At 34.9% G+C, this 17,023-nt stretch overlaps 1 protein-coding gene across 3 annotated transcripts; it reads left to right on the forward strand.

The window, feature by feature from the left end:
- The first annotated feature begins 775 nt into the window (after window positions 1–775).
- Window positions 776–15,396, forward strand: LOC104245839 (serine/threonine-protein kinase 12-like). 3 transcript variants are annotated; one of them, XM_009801533.2, is made up of 12 exons: window positions 776–993; window positions 1,162–1,376; window positions 1,761–1,853; window positions 2,847–2,930; window positions 3,129–3,196; window positions 3,290–3,410; window positions 3,534–3,607; window positions 3,701–3,763; window positions 4,188–4,279; window positions 4,371–4,459; window positions 4,618–4,703; window positions 15,188–15,396. In XM_009801533.2, the coding sequence occupies exons 1-12, from the start codon at window positions 861–863 to the stop codon at window positions 15,324–15,326; spliced, it is 1,257 nt and encodes a 418-aa protein (XP_009799835.1). In that variant the 5' UTR covers window positions 776–860; the 3' UTR covers window positions 15,327–15,396. The 3 variants fall into 3 exon arrangements, with proteins under 3 accessions (XP_009799835.1, XP_009799836.1, XP_070024189.1); XM_009801534.2 differs by having other exon boundaries at window positions 777–993; window positions 1,260–1,376; window positions 1,771–1,853; XM_070168088.1 differs by having other exon boundaries at window positions 777–1,376.
- The last annotated feature ends 1,627 nt before the right edge of the window (window positions 15,397–17,023 follow it).

Below are 17,023 nucleotides of genomic sequence, written 5' to 3' on the forward strand. Positions count from 1 at the left end.
TTATATTTTTAGCACTTCCACGTTGGTAAGTCCATGACCTAAGGGATCCTTCTATATCAATACACTTTTTACTACATTTCATTTTCCTTCTCTTCCATAATATTTTTTTCACTTCCATAAATAATATTTTAGTCAAATATATCAAAGATTCTGAAAGAAAAATATCTCAAAAGTAATTTCCTCTTTAATGAGGTTGAAGAATTAGAATTTTAGTATTTTTTTCTTTAAGTTTTAAACTTTTTTTGCTATATAATTTTATTTTTACTCAATATATACCTTTAATATATTTCAAGTAAACTATATTATGATAATTTATAATGCAAATATTCCATCTATCTATCTATCTATATATATACATCAAAATACAAATAAATAAACAAAATATAGCATGCATATTCTTTATAGTTGGGTATTATACTTTATATATACCACCATTATATAATTTATTACATATACCATTGAAATAGAAAATATATAAGAACCGCCGGTCGAAGTTGTAACATGTTAAAATAATATGCTATTATCCAAATTTAAACTCCAAAAAAGGAAACGAAAAGAAGAATTTTGCATATACAAAAAGAAAATAAGAAGAAAGGCATTAGAAAAGGGAAGACAAAAAAGAATGAAAGGATTGTATGATCAGTTATGGAAGATAAAAAATCAGAGCGAAAAAATAGGAACAGTTTCCTATTTGTCCGGCTGAAATTTAGGAATATTCATTTGAAAGCTATTATGATATGCTAATATTTAGATAATTAACTAATGTTGCCTAGTTATGTTTTTTCACATTTACACCCTAAACAGTGTATTCTTTTGGTGAAAGTGAGAATGAAAATAAAATTATTATGGTATAGAGGGTTATGTTGGTATTGAAACTTAATTCAAACAAGGTAGTACGATATATTCCTCTGAATATAAAGATAGAAGTGGACGCGCGAATCGAAAACACAAAAATGAAGTCGGGAATCAGGAGCGGAGCCTGGGGTGGAAGAAGTAAGCAAATCGTTAAAACCCAAGCCCCATTTCTTCGACTAAACCGCCACCTTTACTATATATGTTAAATATCTTCACTTGTACATGCATACTATTTGTTCTAAGAGTAAAAAGATCGATTATTGAGAGATATGGAGAGTCCATTAGTAATAATTATTGGGCGTTTAGACATGCAGCTGATAGGGACGTTCTTGAGTTTCGCGTCAAGAGGGGATAGAGTAGGCCTAAACCAGATGTTGAGGCAGGGTATTTCTCCCAATGTGCAGGACTATGATAAACGAACTGCTCTCCATCTTGCTGCTAGTGAAGGACACGCCTCCATTGTTGAGCTTCTTCTGGCTTACAAGGCTGATGTTAATCTCAGTGATAGATGGCGACGCACTGTGAGTACCTTAATATACTACTGCTCTGCTTTTCTTTTCTGATAAAGTAACCATGTTTCTGACTATGTAATGATTTTTCACACTATAAATTAAATCTAGTCTAACCTGTGATAGTCGATAGTTATCAGAATACGTAGCAATTAATGCTTATCATATAGATTTGCTTCTAATTACCTTATAATAATGGGTATCATATGATTTATGAAGCATCATCAAGACTGATTTAATCTGCTATTGTTAACTCTACTGAACTAATCATAAGAAACGTGTTGCTTTAGATTTAATACATAGGGCCTCTTATTGTCTTTTCGAATGCATATGCTTTTCAATTAGTTTATGAGGGATTGACCATCACAATTTTTCCTTTCAATTCTTGATGTTAAGCCCTTGACAGATGCGAAATTGTATGGGCATCGTGACATATGCAGGATCCTTGAGGTTTATGGTGGCAAGGATTCCAACAGCGATCATCCTTTGGTAAGTTGTTCATGGTTTAAGTTGCAAATGCATTAGAGATTTCAAGCAGTTCTAAATTTGTTAAGTTTTCTTGGCTTTGGTGGTGGCTGTCAGGGGAGAATGTAGCATTAAAGCTACGGGTTCGATTGAACCCGTAACTTTCGATGAGATACATAAATTTATGTGTAAAATCTACTAAAATTACAATAAATATAGTAATATATATGAACCCATAGTTTAAAAAATATAAGAGGTTCAATGCTAAAACTTTAAAGGTTGAACACATAGAGTTTAAGTTATGGATCCGCCTCGGGTGGTTGTGCTGGTGAAATGGGTGTCCATTATAGTTTCATCTTTATATGTTGGCTTTCAGAGCATGACTGGCGTCAACTGATAGTTTGCTTGTGATAGAAAAATATAAACTTGTGAATCTACCTTTTATAAAGGTATGCATGAATTGCACTTTGTATCGTCAAAATAAGCATAGTACTTATTCTCGTCCTATGCATTGCTTCGCTATTTAGCTTGCTTTCACCTGTTGCATTAATGCAACCAATCAAATTACTTTCACATAAACTTCTCAATTCACCCCTTTCTAGGGCCATACAATTCATCTGTACACCTTGGAACATCACACTATTATTGCAAGTAGGATTGGCAGGCGTGGGATTGGAGTTGCAGACTTAAATAGGGGTGGGATAGGATATTGAAAAGGCGGCTGAGGTAGCAGAATCTAAGAATGTTTTATTTTAAGTTCTGTCATTTACACTAGTAGAAGGATTAACTAGCTTATTTTCCAGAGATCAGATGAACATAGGCAAATAATACTGGGAACAAATTTGGAATTAGCTCCAAATACTAGAGTAATGTTTCACTCAGCAAAATGCCAAGCAGATTGGTGCAGTAAATGAAAATCCAATTTACTCATGACACTGTGTTTTCCGTTTACTCCTTTGTTGTTTTTGCTAATCAATCTGAATGAGATATTTTAAGCTTGAATTCTGTTATATGCAGACTGTTCGGCGTGAAGAGGATTCAATTGAAGTGAACATTGACATATCTGAACTGAACTTGCAGCACTCATCAATGATTGAGCAGGTATTAATATGGAAATCCAAAGCTTGGAATGTCGTGCTGTTAAATATCTTCTAAAGAATTTTCTCAAGAAAATACATAAAGGTCTCCCAGGGAAACAAGTGTCAAGCATATAGAAAATGAGAACTGTGCCAGAAGAAGGGCCGTTTCTTTTACTTAGCATGTTACTTTAAAGGAACTTAGACTTGTTTTATTTCACAGGGTTTATTTGGGGAGTCGGAAAAGGTCAAATGGCGTGGAACATGGGTGGTCAAAACAGTAATCAAAAGGCATTCAATTCTTCTTGTTTTTACTTTAATGATTTTAAAAGGGCCTTCTGGATAATTCTTCCTATAATTTTTACTTCAATATAATTTCTGCAGGGTGTTCTCTGCAAAGGTCAATACTTTGCTGCGGGAACTTCGACATCCAAATATTCTACAGTTTCTTGGATCAATTGTACATGGAGACGAAATGATCTTGATCACTGAGTATTTGCCAAAAGTAAGTGTCTTAGGTTTTTCAATCAAAGGTGTAGGCAGAAACAGTACAGATGTTTTTTTACTGTAAGAGCTAAGCAATGCCAATAAACATGATACACTCCTTATTTTGTTTCTTGTTTGTCAGGGGAATTTGCAAGATATTTTGAGAAAGCGCCTTGACCACCCAACTGCTTTGCGCTATGCACTTGACATTGCTAGGTAGAACATTTCATTTCATTTGATTTCTATTCAGTTGATTTTGTTTTATTATGTGAAAGAGCAAGTCATTTTAGTGCTTAAGTTGACTGACAGGGGAATGAATTACCTCCATCGGCACAAGCCTTTGCCTATAGTTCACAATAACTTGCATCCAAAGTACGTTTCTTCCCTTTTTGATTCGTTGTTGACATCTTACTTCTGTTCTTTATTTATTTATCTTGCATACTTGGGAATTGCAACTTAGTTTCGTTCCAACAATAGAATCAGAGAATATAATTACTTCTAGTTTAGATCTTTCTCTATGCTGAATTCTTATGATTACTACATGAATGTATGCTTCTTTTCTTTCAGTCTGTCTATAGTTTTCTGCAGTGGATTCTAGAGAGTTCTTCTGTTTGTAACATTATTTCAGCAAGCGCAGACCGTTCGAACCATTTTAATTTATGCTCACATGAGAACTAAGTAATATACATAGGTTATGAAGCAAGTTCTAAAGAATTTAGTTAAGCTTTGTAGAATATGTCTTTCCTAAGTTATTAGCTGGTACCTTCACTGAAGTCTTTTGTTTAATTTGTCCCAGGAACTTGTTACTAGATGAAGGTGGCCACTTGAAGATTGGCGAATATTGGGTTCAAATATTGGATAACCGGATATATGCAAATCAAGACTCTTGTCTGAATACTTTTTGGTTTTCTCTTATTTGTTTAAAAATGTACTTTTTGTCACGGTACTGTTATTTATAATTAATGTCTTTCTTTTTCAGGCCAATTAAACAACGGATGTAACTTTATCAGCCATTTGTCTCATGACATTAGCAAAGATATTTATTCATTTGGTCTCATCTTTTATCAGGTAGATTCAAGGAGTTATGTTATCCTATTCCTACATTTATCAAAATTGATGCCTCGAATATTCAGCAAGTTATTTTTCTGTTTGCTCTTCTTACTTGAATTGACTGCTATCTTATGTGTTTCCATTGAGATTCAACACTAAATCTGAAGTTGCTGCAGATGCTTGAAGGAAGACAAATAACTGACAGGAACTCTGATTTGGAGAAAAAGTTGTATACAGGTCGATACCCCAGCAGAATTCTTCAGTAAGTCAATGCACTCAATTTGATACTTTCTTTAACTTCTCCAATACATGTTTTTTTCCCCATATAAAGGAACTAAGTGTGATTGATCTACAAGTGATTGCTGTGTTAATGCCTGAAGGATTTCCTTGCACTGAGCTAACTTTATACACAAGTGGTTCTGGTTGCATCACCAGAACATCCGAACTTTCCATTTCTTCTCTTTTCACTGGTTCTTGAACTGTTTAAATCGTGGCCTTTATCTTGCTTTCTTTAATACAACAACCTAGTATTCTTTTTGGTCTAAACATATGTCTTCTATAATTTTCTTTATTCAAGTAGGGGTAGGCATCGGTCGGTTCGGTTCGGTTATGAATATTATCGGTTTAGCATATCGATTATCGGTTTACAAATTTGATAAACCGATAACCGAACCGATAAGATATCGATTATCGATTATTGATTAATCGATTATCAATCATTATCGGTTTGGTTATCGGTTTACCCGATAAGATAACTCAATCAAGATTTAAGCAAAAAAGACAAGGCAATTCACTGGAGTTAAGCAAAAAAAAAAAATCACATATAGTATACTATCCATTTCTGCGTTCTTTCCAGTGGCCACAACTGGAATAGTTCTAATTCTTCAACAATAGTTGTCCAAATACATTAATAATAATGCTAAGTAGTAGCAATTTCACCTTAAAATTAACAAGTCCAAACATATAGTACTAACGGTTTATCTAGACTGAATGTTGTTTGTCAAATGCCTAACCTGAAAGAAAAAAAAAACCATAGAGCAAAACCTTGATCTGTGCATGGGCAATACTAACACAGAAATGAAAAACAGCTAGAAGGCAAGAAAATGTTGTCCTGTTGTCAAAACTCAGCGTACTGTACAGAAGAATAATGTTCAAAAATATACCCGAAACTGACGAAGATTGTCGATTGAGAATTGATAAGTGCGAAGAGAAATTGGTAGTAGGTATAGGCTGCACAACGTGAGCTCACAAAATTAAGAAACGAAAATAAAAAATAAAGAATCATTAACAGTCAAAAATACCAATATGAAAATGAATTTTGTTATAGAAATTAAAAGCCTAATATATAAGACTAATGACTTACGCTAGAAGTAACTAGTAAGGTCTATGAAGAATGAAGATGAAGCAACTCAAGAGTGTGGCTAAGAAAGAATAGGAGAGAATGAACTGAAGCCCTAGCATATGTATATACTTAAGGGTAAAGTCGTAATTTTATTAATTCTTATTGGGTTATTGTTTAACCCATTACCAAAATTGGCAAACCGAGGCCCGAACCGATAACCCAATAGTGAAAAAATTTAAACCGTTACCGAACCGTTAACTCAATAGCCCGATACCGATAATCCAATAAACAATTAACGGTTCGGGTTATCGATTTTACTCGATATATGCCCAGCCCTATATTCAAGTGTGCATAAGTAGAGAATGTGCATTAGCGATGAGCTAATTAATGTGTAGTAATAATGAATCACATTAATATTCTAGCATTTGTAGTATCACTCTCACCTTATTGAAAATGGAAAGACATCGGGGCCCATTTTGATAAGAAGCTTAGTGATACTATACAATCTGGTAATTGCAACTCAGTGATTCAACATATGTTGAGATGACCATAACATCAGAAACTGAGAGTGAAAGTACAAGGGGGGGGGGGATTGTGGTCTATTAAAATTAGTCGACTAACGATGATTTAGTTGACTAGATTGAGAGCAAAATGTAAAATAACAGTAAATGGAAAGAGAATGATACACAACGATTTTATACTGGTTCGGTACCGGTGTGGTACTTACATCCAGTTTCCCTTGGGTCACAAAGGTTCCCTTTAGATCTTGAAAGTATTACAGTACAGATGGTTTTGATTCGTTCACCACTAACGAAGTACAACAACAATGAATCTCGAATAGTGACACAATTCTCTTTTGTGTTCTAACTCTTCCTATCTTTTGAGACACTGGTAAACTAAGGATTACAGTGTTTAAGCTAAGAAGTAGAGAGACTTAGAAAATAATGTTTGTAGTTGCACACGTCTTCCATTTGATCTTAGCAAACTTCTTATAGGAGAGGAAAGAGTCGTTGAGCTTTGACCGAAAATAGAGGCACGAGATCTTTAAAAGGATTTGACCCAAGGGGTGCCTGTTCGAATCCTGCTCTTCGGAAGGGCCAGATTCGATCGTGACTTTTCTTGTCATAGCTTTCATTCAAGAGACAATCAAGCCTTTGATTGAGCTTAATTAAGGATATTGAATATTTGCTGGCAATAGCTCTTTGATTTGTAATCTAATTTCCTTGATTAAGGCCGAATGGATCTGCTGATTTTTAATTCCTTCTTCTTGTCCATTAATTTAGCAATTACATCTTTGGACAGCTTCTCATTGGTTTTCTTTCCTTTTGATGATTCCTGCAAAACAGGTAAGTAAACATTGTCATCATTGAAACCTTGGAATTTAACTTAACAATCTCCCCCTTTTTGATGATGACAATCAAGAGAGAGTAAACATTAATTATGAGACTTCCCTTTTTATTTCACTTCCAAGTTGCTCCCCCTGAGTTGATGTTTGCTCCCCTAGAGAGGTTGATTTACTTCTCTACCTATTCTCCCCCTTTGACATCAATCAAAAAGGGAAAGAAAACAACCAAGACAAGTAATATAGGAAGTAATATACATAATAACTAGCGAGATAGTGCAGCAAAAGTAATGCCTTCAACATAGGCATATGTTATACAGACCCAAAAAAAGTTTGTTAGAACCACCAACAAACAAGCAAGCAAAAAACAAGAAAAGAGAAAAAATTGTTTTTGAACACCATCACACAAATGCACATTAGCTTCTTCCCAGGAAGTACTTGAGAGTGTTGATCACTTTGGTGCAGAAGGAGTCATAGGAATTCTCGATATCTTACAAGCTTATCCATCATTTCAGTCATAGAATTAAATGCTCTGGTTCCTTGTCTCCGCGTAGCTCCTATATCCATTCTGAGCTTAGCCACATCTGTACATGTCTCCCTAGTGACTTCCCTGATCTTTTCTACATGTTCCTTCATCTCAACTACCAGTTGTTTTACCTCATCTAAATATTTCTGCATCTGCTGAAGATTTTGAGAGGCAGTCGACTGAGATGCTGGTTGTTCAGTTTGAACTTCAACTGACACTAGAATACTTTCAACTTTGGCGCGCTTAACCCATCCATTATCACCCAAGGTGTACCCCATCATTGAATAGGCTATCTTATCATCAGTGCTGGTAATGTGCTTGGTGTAAAGGGTGTCAAGTCTACCTTCATAACTTCGAGAATGCGTGAGATGAGTAGACCATATGGTAAATAAGCAGCGGAGGAAGATATATCCTTAATACTTTCAAGCATGTATTGGCGAATCCACACAAACCAATCTAGTCTTTTATTATTAGCAAGACAGTAAAGGACAAAAACATATCTGGTGGATAAAAAACTAAGGGACCCAGCTCTGGGGAGTAAAGTAGTAGCAATCATGTGGGCCAAGACACGATGTTCAAACTTTAGGTTCTTGGGGCCAATATCAGAAGGGTTATCAGATAAAAAGATTTTGGCCTCTTCAAAAGATACTTCAAAATCTTTTGGCCAAGAATTTTGCACAAAAACATCAAACCCACTAAACTTAGCAGAGAAAATCTTTTCAAATTGATAAGAGTCCAGAACAATTCTAGTGCCTAGCACTATAGGTTCCAAATCATCTTTGTCATTCACAAACAGGTTTGCATAAAACATCCTCACAGGTTCCTCATAAACAAAGTTACCAACAGTGTCAAACAGAGAAGAAAGATGCTGAAAATCAAATATAGAGATCACATCACAATGCAGATTTTTCATGAGAGAAAAACTTACAAAGCATCCATAAGCCATAGATTTTGACTTGTAGGACTCAAACCTTGCTTTTTCACTCGGGCCATAAAAGATTAACTTGTCCTCAGGTCCGAATTCAGTGTTCTCTACCTTTCCTTTCTTGCATGCAGACATTTTGGGGGTTTTCTCCATAGGTCTTTTGCATGCTTTTTTCTAGCTAATGGGAGGATTTTCTGAAGTTCACTACTCTCATTATCCGTTTTGAGGAAATCTGAGTCAATGGACGACTTTAGGTTCTTCAAGATTGAGGGGTTTTTGAAACCTTCGGCTTCGTCTGGTTGCAGTGGAGGAAAAGAGGTTTCTTTTGGCCATGGCGAGAAGGTTGACTTTGATAAGAATGGAGAGAGTAACAGGGACGGAAGGATTTTTATCGGTACTTTTGGGAGGAACGAAGGGTTGCCTTGGTTAAAGGAAAAGACGGATTCAGAAGAAAGTGATGCTTCTGAAGTGACTGATTGGCGGTACTGATGAAGAATCAATTATTATACCTACACGAAAATTAATTAAGCCACACATACTTAAGGAAATAAAATATTCTAGAACACGATAAAAAGATTTGTTTTACAAATTTGGCAAAAATGCCAATCTTTTTCCTGAGAAAACAAAATCTTTCTTCCAAAAGTGGTTTGTAAAAATATCGACAAGTTGAGAGTCAGTACTAATAAATTCTAACACAATATCACATTTAGCAATATGATCACGGATAAAATGATGCTTAATTTCTATATGATTTGCTTTAGAATGATGCATAGAATTTTTTGATAAGCAAATAACACTTGTATTATCACAAAATATAGGAGTAGAGGTAAGAGATAAATCATAGTCGAGAAGTTGATACATAATCCATAGAACTTGTGTACAACAGCTTCCGACAACTAAATATTCTGCTTCAGTCATTGATAGGGCAACACAATTTTGTTTCTTGCTATGCCAAGACACTAATGCATTTCCCAAGAGTTGACACGTGCCACTAGTGTTTTTCCTATCAATCTTGTCACCTGCAAAATCTGTATCTGAAAAACCTTTTAAAGCAAAATTGTTAGAACGATCATACCATAATCCTAGATCAAAAGTACCAATTAGATATCTAATAATTCGTTTAACAGCGGTGAGATGGGATTCCTTAGGAGCCGATCTTTCACACTTGCATACACTGAACATAATATCTGGTCGATAGCAGTGAGATATAATAGGGATCCAATCATCCCTCTATACATGGTTCCATCAACCTTTTTTCCATTGTTGTCTTCATCGAGCATTGTTGTTGAACTCATTGGAGTGCCGATTGACTTTGCATTTTTCATGCCAAACTTTTTGATAAGCTCCTTAGTGTACTTGGTTTGGCTAATGAAAATTCCTTTGGGGGACTGTTTGATTTGAAGTCCGAGAAAGAATGTCAGTTCTCCATCATGCTCATTTCGAATTCTCCTTTCATGGAAAGAGCAAATTCTTCACATAAAACAGAGTTAGGACTACCAAAAATAATGTCATCAACATAAATTTGAGTAATAAGATTACTTGAACTAGAATGCTTGATAAATAGGGTTGTATCGATATTACCTCTTTTGAACCCTTGATTTAAAAGAAAAGAACTTAACTTTCATAACAGTCACGCGGAGCTTGTTTGAGACCATAAAAAGCTTTAGTCAGTTTGTATACGTGATCAGGAAAGGTGACGTTTGCAAATCCTGGTGGTTGCTTCGCATATACTTCTTCATAGATGTAGCCATTTAGGAACGCACTTTTAACATCCATTTGAAACAGCTTGAATCCTTTGTGAGCAGCGAAAGCAAGTAATATTCCAATGGATTTGAGTCTTGCTACAATAGCAAAGGTTTCATCATAGTGGATTCCTTCTTGTTGAGAGTATCCTTGAGCAACCAATCTTGCTTTATTTCGAACCACTTGACCGGATTCATTCAATTTGTTTCTGAATACACATTTAGTTCCAATGATGGAGGAGTTTGAAGGTCTTGGAACCAATTTCCATACTTTATTTCTTTCAAATTGATCTAAATCCTCTTTCATAGCACTTATCCAGTGAGTATCTTTCAGAGTTTCATTCACTTTCTTTGGCTCAAGTTGAGAAATAAGAGCCACATGAGATTTGTTCTTTTGAGATCTTCTTGTAGTGATTCCTTCCTGTGGATTTCCTATAATGAATTTGTGAGGATAACCATGTTTGTTTTTCCATTCATTTGGAGTGTTTGAGGGAGGATCTCTTTCTACATTAGTCGACTAATCTGTTTGAGATGGTTCGTGAATTTTTACAAGACTCTTCAGCTGGTTGAGTTTGTTGATCAGCTGACTCACTGTAATGATCCTTTCTTGTAATGACAGATTTAGGGACAAAGGGAATTTCCTCATCTTCAGGAAGTTTTTCACTCCTTAGACGAGGGTTAGTATCAACAAAAACAACATGAATTGATTTTTCAACGCAAATTGTTCTTTTATTATAAACTCTATATGCTCTACTTGAAGGAGAGTAACCAAGAAATATCCCTTCATCATTTTTAGGATCGAACTTACCCAAATTGTCCTTTCCATTGTTGTGAATAAAGCATTTGCATCCAAAAGGGTGAAAATAGCTAATATTGAGTTTCTTACCATTCCACAGTTCATACGGTATCTTTTTGAGGATTGGTCGAATCAGACACCTATTGATGATATGGCATTCTGTGCTTACCATTTCTGCTCAGAAATGGTGAGGTAGAGAATTTTCCACAATCATGGTTCTTGCCATGTCCTGTAGGGTTCTATTTTTACGCTCTACCACTCCATTTTGTTGTGGAGATCTTGGTGAAGAGAAGTTGTGAGAGATTCCTTGATCGTTGCAAAAGTTTTCAAAGGCTCTGCTTTCAAATTCTCCTCCATGATCACTTCTGATAGAAGAGATGTAGTAACCCTTTTCTCGTTGAACCTTTTTACATAAAACTTCAAAATTCTTTAGAGTATCATCTTTATGACTTAAAAACATAACCCAGGTAAATCTAGAGAAATCATCCACAGTGACAAAAGCATATTTCCTACCATCTATGCTAGCAGTTCTAGTTAGATCTAATAAATCTATATGCAATAGTTGGAGAGGTTTTGAGGTGGAAACAATATTCTTGATTTTGAAAGAAGAGCGAGTTTGTTTTCCTAGTTGACATTCATCACAAATATGATCCTGTGAGTTTTGGAAGTCCAATAACGAGATCATGTTTAGAAAGCTTTTGAATAGTATGCATGCTGGCATGACCAATAGTGTAGACAAATTTGATCCCCAAGATTATCTAATTTGCTAATAGTGTAGACATTTCTATCTTTATTACCTGAAAGAATGACTTTACCTGATTCATCTTCTATAAATCAACCATGTTTCTTAAAACGAACCTCGTAGTCATTATCACATAGTTGACTAATGCTGAGAAAATTGTAGCTGAGTTCATAAACCAGGTAGACTTCATCTACATCACATGTTGCGCTCAGAGGAACTTTACCAACACCAATTACATTTCATTTGGATTTGTCTCCAAATGTGACTATTCCTCCATCACGCGCTGTCGAGATACCATTTTCCTTTTCGATTCTTCTTGCGGTGTTCCTTCGAAATAAAATTACTTGTTTTTAGGTAACCAAGCTTGCTTGGGTCCTGAATTGTTAGAATGCTGAGTGTTAGTTTGATTTGAAGATTTGGGTCACCAGACCCATCTACTATCATCCTTGAATCTGCAGTGACTTGAGGTGTGGCCCCTTTTACCATAATAAAAACAAGACAGACTATTGGAATTTTCAGGGTCTTTTTCTGCTTTGATTCTGTTCCTGCATTGGTTAGTACTATGTCCATTTTTACCACAAAAGGAATATGCATGAAATTTCCTCTGTTTGTGATGAACAGTCTGATTTGATTTGATTAAACTATGACTAGTGAATTTTTGCAATACATTCAATTGAAGTTGAAGTTCATTAACTTCTTCTTGTAGCATATTACGTTCAATTTCACAAACTTCTAGCTCCAGGTCCCACTCTTTCTTTTCTCTTTGAATCTTTCTGAGTTCATTTAGAACTCTTTCAATATCTGCAAGAGCAATATCAACAAATTCTTGAAGTTCATAACAATTAGGGCAATTGGGGGGACGTACCTCACTAGTTCCCTCGTCTGCCATGGGACCAAGTTGATTTGAGTCTTCTTCTTCATTTGCTCCTCTGTTTCCTGAGAATCCACACTCTCCTAATTCTTCATTGCTATCATCTTCTATGGCCATGAAGCACATATTGGTAATTTCTTCATGATCAGACTGTTCTTCATCACTCCAGGCTCCAAAAGACTTCTTCCTTTGAAGGTTCCTGCTCAGCTTCTTCTTTAGTTCTGGACAGTCAGCTTGAATGTGTCCGTGTTTTCCACATTCGTAGCATCTTCCATCATTTTCATTTTTTATCCTTCCCTTTCTGAAGTTTGGTTTACCTCTTCTGCTATTTCTATTTTTCTTCATCATGCTAGTTACAACTTGAGAAAGCATGACTATATGTTCATCATGTTCTCATCCTCCTTCTTCTTCATCTTCTGGTTTAGCCACAGTTGCTTTGAAGGCAACTATTTCTTTCTTTTCTTTTTGAATCTGTATATCCAAGTGAGTTTTTTCAAAAGCTATTAAGTCACCTCTGAGTTCATCATAGGACATTTTGTCAAGATCCTAACATTCGAAAGCGATGACCTTTGGCGGCCAAATCGTAGGTAGACTTCTAAGAATCTTTCTGACTTGTTCTCCGCCTTTTATTGTTCTACCAAAAGATTTGAGATCTCCAAGAATTTTGCTGAACCTGGAGAACATTTCTTCAGCAGATTCTCTGTCCTTCATTTGAAATAGCTCATACTCACGAACTAAGAGATTTATCCTCGTTTCTTTTACCTTGTTGGTTCCTTCATATGTGACTTCCAATTTGTCTCACATTTCCTTAGCAGTTTCACAGCTTGAGATCTTTTCATATTCTTTACCACTGATAGCATTGTACGACAGATTTTTTGCTTTGGCATTCACAGTTATGACAAAAGCTTGCTCATCAGTGTATTCATCTAAATCAAGTGGATCAGTGGATATTATTACTTGACCATTCTCATCTTTCTTTGGGAGAATTGGACGATTTCCCTTTTTGATCACCCGCCAGACTTTGATGTCATATGACATGATATATGTTTCCATACAAACTTTCCAATGAGAGAAGTGTTGTCCATTGAAGTATGGTGGTCGAACTTGAGAGGTTCCCTCTTGAAATAGTGCACCAACAACTGTGTTTGATCCCATGATCTTTTCCTCACTAGCTGTTAAACAAAGTTTGTGAGCTTTGCTCTGATATCATTTGAAAGTACAAGAGGGGGTGAATTATGGTCTATTAAAAATTAGTCGACTAACGATGATTTTAGTTGACTAGATTGAGAGCAGAATGTAAAATAACAGTAAATGAAAAGAGAATGACACACAACGATTTCATACTGGCTCGGTACCGGTGTGGTACTTACATCCAGTTTCCCTTGGGTCATAAGGGTTCCCTTTAGATCTTGAAAGTATTACAGTACAGATGGTTTTGATTCGTTCACCACCAACGAAGTACATCAACAATGAATCTCGAATAGTGACACAACTCTCTTTTGTGCTCTAACTCTTCCTATCTTTTGAGACACTGGTAAACTAAGGATTACAGTGTTTAGGCTAAGAAGTAGAGAGACTTAGAAAACAATGTGTGTAGTTGCGCAAGTCTTCCATTTAATCATAGCAAACTTCTTATAGGAGAGGAAAGAGTCGTTGAGCCTTGACCAAAAATAGAGGCACGAGATCTTTAAAAGGATTTGACCCAAGGGGTGCCTCTTCGAATCCTGCTCTTGGGAAGGGCTGGATTCGATCGTGACTTTCCTTGTCACAGCTTTCATTCACGAGACAATCAAGCCTTTGATTGAGCTTAATTAAGGATATTGAATATTTACTGGCAATAGCTCCTTGATTTGTAATCTGATTTCCTTGATTGAGGCCAAATGGATCTGCTGATTTTTGATTCCTTCTTCTTGTCTTTTAGCAATCACATCTTAGGACAGCTTCTCATTGGTTTTCTTTCCTTTTAATGATTCCTGCAAAACAGGTAAGTTAACATTGTCATCATTGAAACCTTGGAATTTAACTAACAGAGAGTACTCACTATTTGCTCGGACATGCATTAAAGCTGTAGGTTTAACAAGGACTGATAGGATAATGTTGAGTGGAATCCTAATAAGTAAGTACCATTAGCCCCAGATTTGCATTCTGCTGACTCGGAATTAAATTGTTTGCGTTATGAGATGATAGAATGTGTCATAAGTGCCCCCCTCTACAGAATCATTTGGTAGAAGTTTTAGAGAATTTTGAAAAGTGTTCTAGTGTCAAAGTTTGGTCTATGCTGCTGCTTGAAACATTCAACATTTTAAGATTCACATGAATGCAGAAGGCACAATAGTTTAACTCTTATTTGATGTCATCCTTCTTCCTTTCATAAAGGTATCCATTCGATGTTTTTGCTTTTAGAAAATATTGGATGAGGATTTTGTAGCTGCATTGATACCATATTGTTATGATCTGCAGGTTAATAGAGGACTGCACCAGCACAGTTCCTTCTACGAGACCATCATTTGCTACTGTAATAGAAATCCTAGAAGAAGTCTCTTTATTATCAAGAAAAGCAGGTTGTCCGCCGTGTAACAAAAGCAAAAGCCCCAAGTAAAGAAATTTGCTTAGTATTAAATAAGTCAGTGAAGAACACTTCTGATTCTGGTTCATGAATCTAATGAAAAGTTTATGAGTTTTCCTAGTTGACTTTGTGTTATAATTTTTGAATTCTTCTTCCTAATCTTTTTGTTATCTTTTAGTATTAAATCCTTTGACCCTGCAACATATTAAAATTAACACATATTTTGGAGTTGGAAAGAAGAAAGAATTAACAAAAATTTCTTGTGTTGACTTAAAATGTATATGGATTAGGTCAAGATAAATAAGGAACAACCGTACAATTATAAGATCTAATTTGCAGCCACAGCTGTACTTATTTTATATAATCTTTTATGAATGAGGAATTTTCTTAGAAGTTTGAATCTGACAGTGGCAATAGGTTAAGAGGAGATTCACGGCATGGGTGTGTCAATAGTTGGATTAAAAATGAAGGAATTGCTGGAATGGAATATGGGAGTCATCACTGTACATTATTTGACTATCTGAAACAAGCAACAAAGAGAAGAAAATAAAAGTTGGATGGGTGAAGAATTATCCAGTCAAAAAACGTACACAAGTTAGAACTTAGGAACTACTATAAGAATAGTTAGATGAAAATCCCTCTTAACTAATAATTTGACAATTCTATTATATCTATCAAATATGTCTTACTTCTAAATTAGATGATGTCGTTTGTACGATCATCCCTATTTTAGTGGATACAACATAATTAGACTTACATTAGCTACCTATGTATATCATCTTTTTCTTTTATTTGAGTTTACGTTGAACTAAGTAATTTATATATAGACAGAAATGCGACAAATAAAGAAAACGACCAAATACCCTGTTAATTAATGATCGAAAAGCAACTTATAACTATGTTGATTAATTTTATGGGTGGTTTTTCAACTTTGAGTTTATAATACAAAAGTTACTTTTTTATTTTTTTTATCACATAAAAATCATTTAACTTTGAATTTGTAACTCAAAAATAACTTCTAATTTTATATTTTAGACTGAAAATATAACATAACACTCCAAAATAAATTAGTTATATTTGAAATAATTTGAGTGATCTCTCTCCATGTTTCGCTAATCTCAGTTGTGGTTTGCAAATATTATGTTTACTTTTTTTTAATTTTGTTACTTTATAATAATTTTGCTAACTCATTATCATTGATGTAAAAATATGGTTGATTATTCTGTCCTTATTAATTTATACTCATCTGTTTAATGAATTCTACAAAAAAATACCTTTTTGAATTAGCAGGAGAGTCATTATTAGAGCATCAAATATTTAATGACAAACAGAAAATCGACGAGCTCGATATGTTCCCCCTTGTTACAAAAAAAATATCAAAATATGGAGATAAACGTAATTTCATAAGAGAGGTCTCTAAAGTTATTCTATTACATTAAATATGTTTTATTAAGCTATATAGCTATTTTGAAGTGTCATATCATATTTTCGGTACAAAATGTAAAATTCGGGTAATACTTATTTTTTACTTAATTTTGCCAAAGTTGGATGACTTATATGTGACAAAAAACAAAAAAGTGATTTTATATTACAAATTCAAAATTGAATGACTTTTATATGACAAAGAATAAAAAAGTAATTTTTGGGTGAAATTTACTCTATATTTCGTATAGTAAAGTATTGTTCGATGAATTCCCCGTGCAAAATCAAGTGCAATCAAGCAAGAATGA

Source organism: Nicotiana sylvestris, chromosome 2 (genome assembly GCF_000393655.2).
Source record: "Nicotiana sylvestris chromosome 2, ASM39365v2, whole genome shotgun sequence".
Taxonomy (NCBI): Eukaryota; Viridiplantae; Streptophyta; class Magnoliopsida; order Solanales; family Solanaceae; genus Nicotiana; species Nicotiana sylvestris.

Bases quoted from the DNA above. Each gene is read 5' to 3' on its own strand.
- LOC104245839 (XM_009801533.2), top strand. From the start codon at position 861: ATGTTGGTATTGAAACTTAATTCAAACAAGGTAGTACGATATATTCCT. The intron at 2,931-3,128 runs GTATTAATATGG...TTTATTTCACAG, and splicing joins ACTCATCAATGATTGAGCAG to GGTTTATTTGGGGAGTCGGA. The intron at 3,197-3,289 runs GCATTCAATTCT...TAATTTCTGCAG, and splicing joins GTCAAAACAGTAATCAAAAG to GGTGTTCTCTGCAAAGGTCA.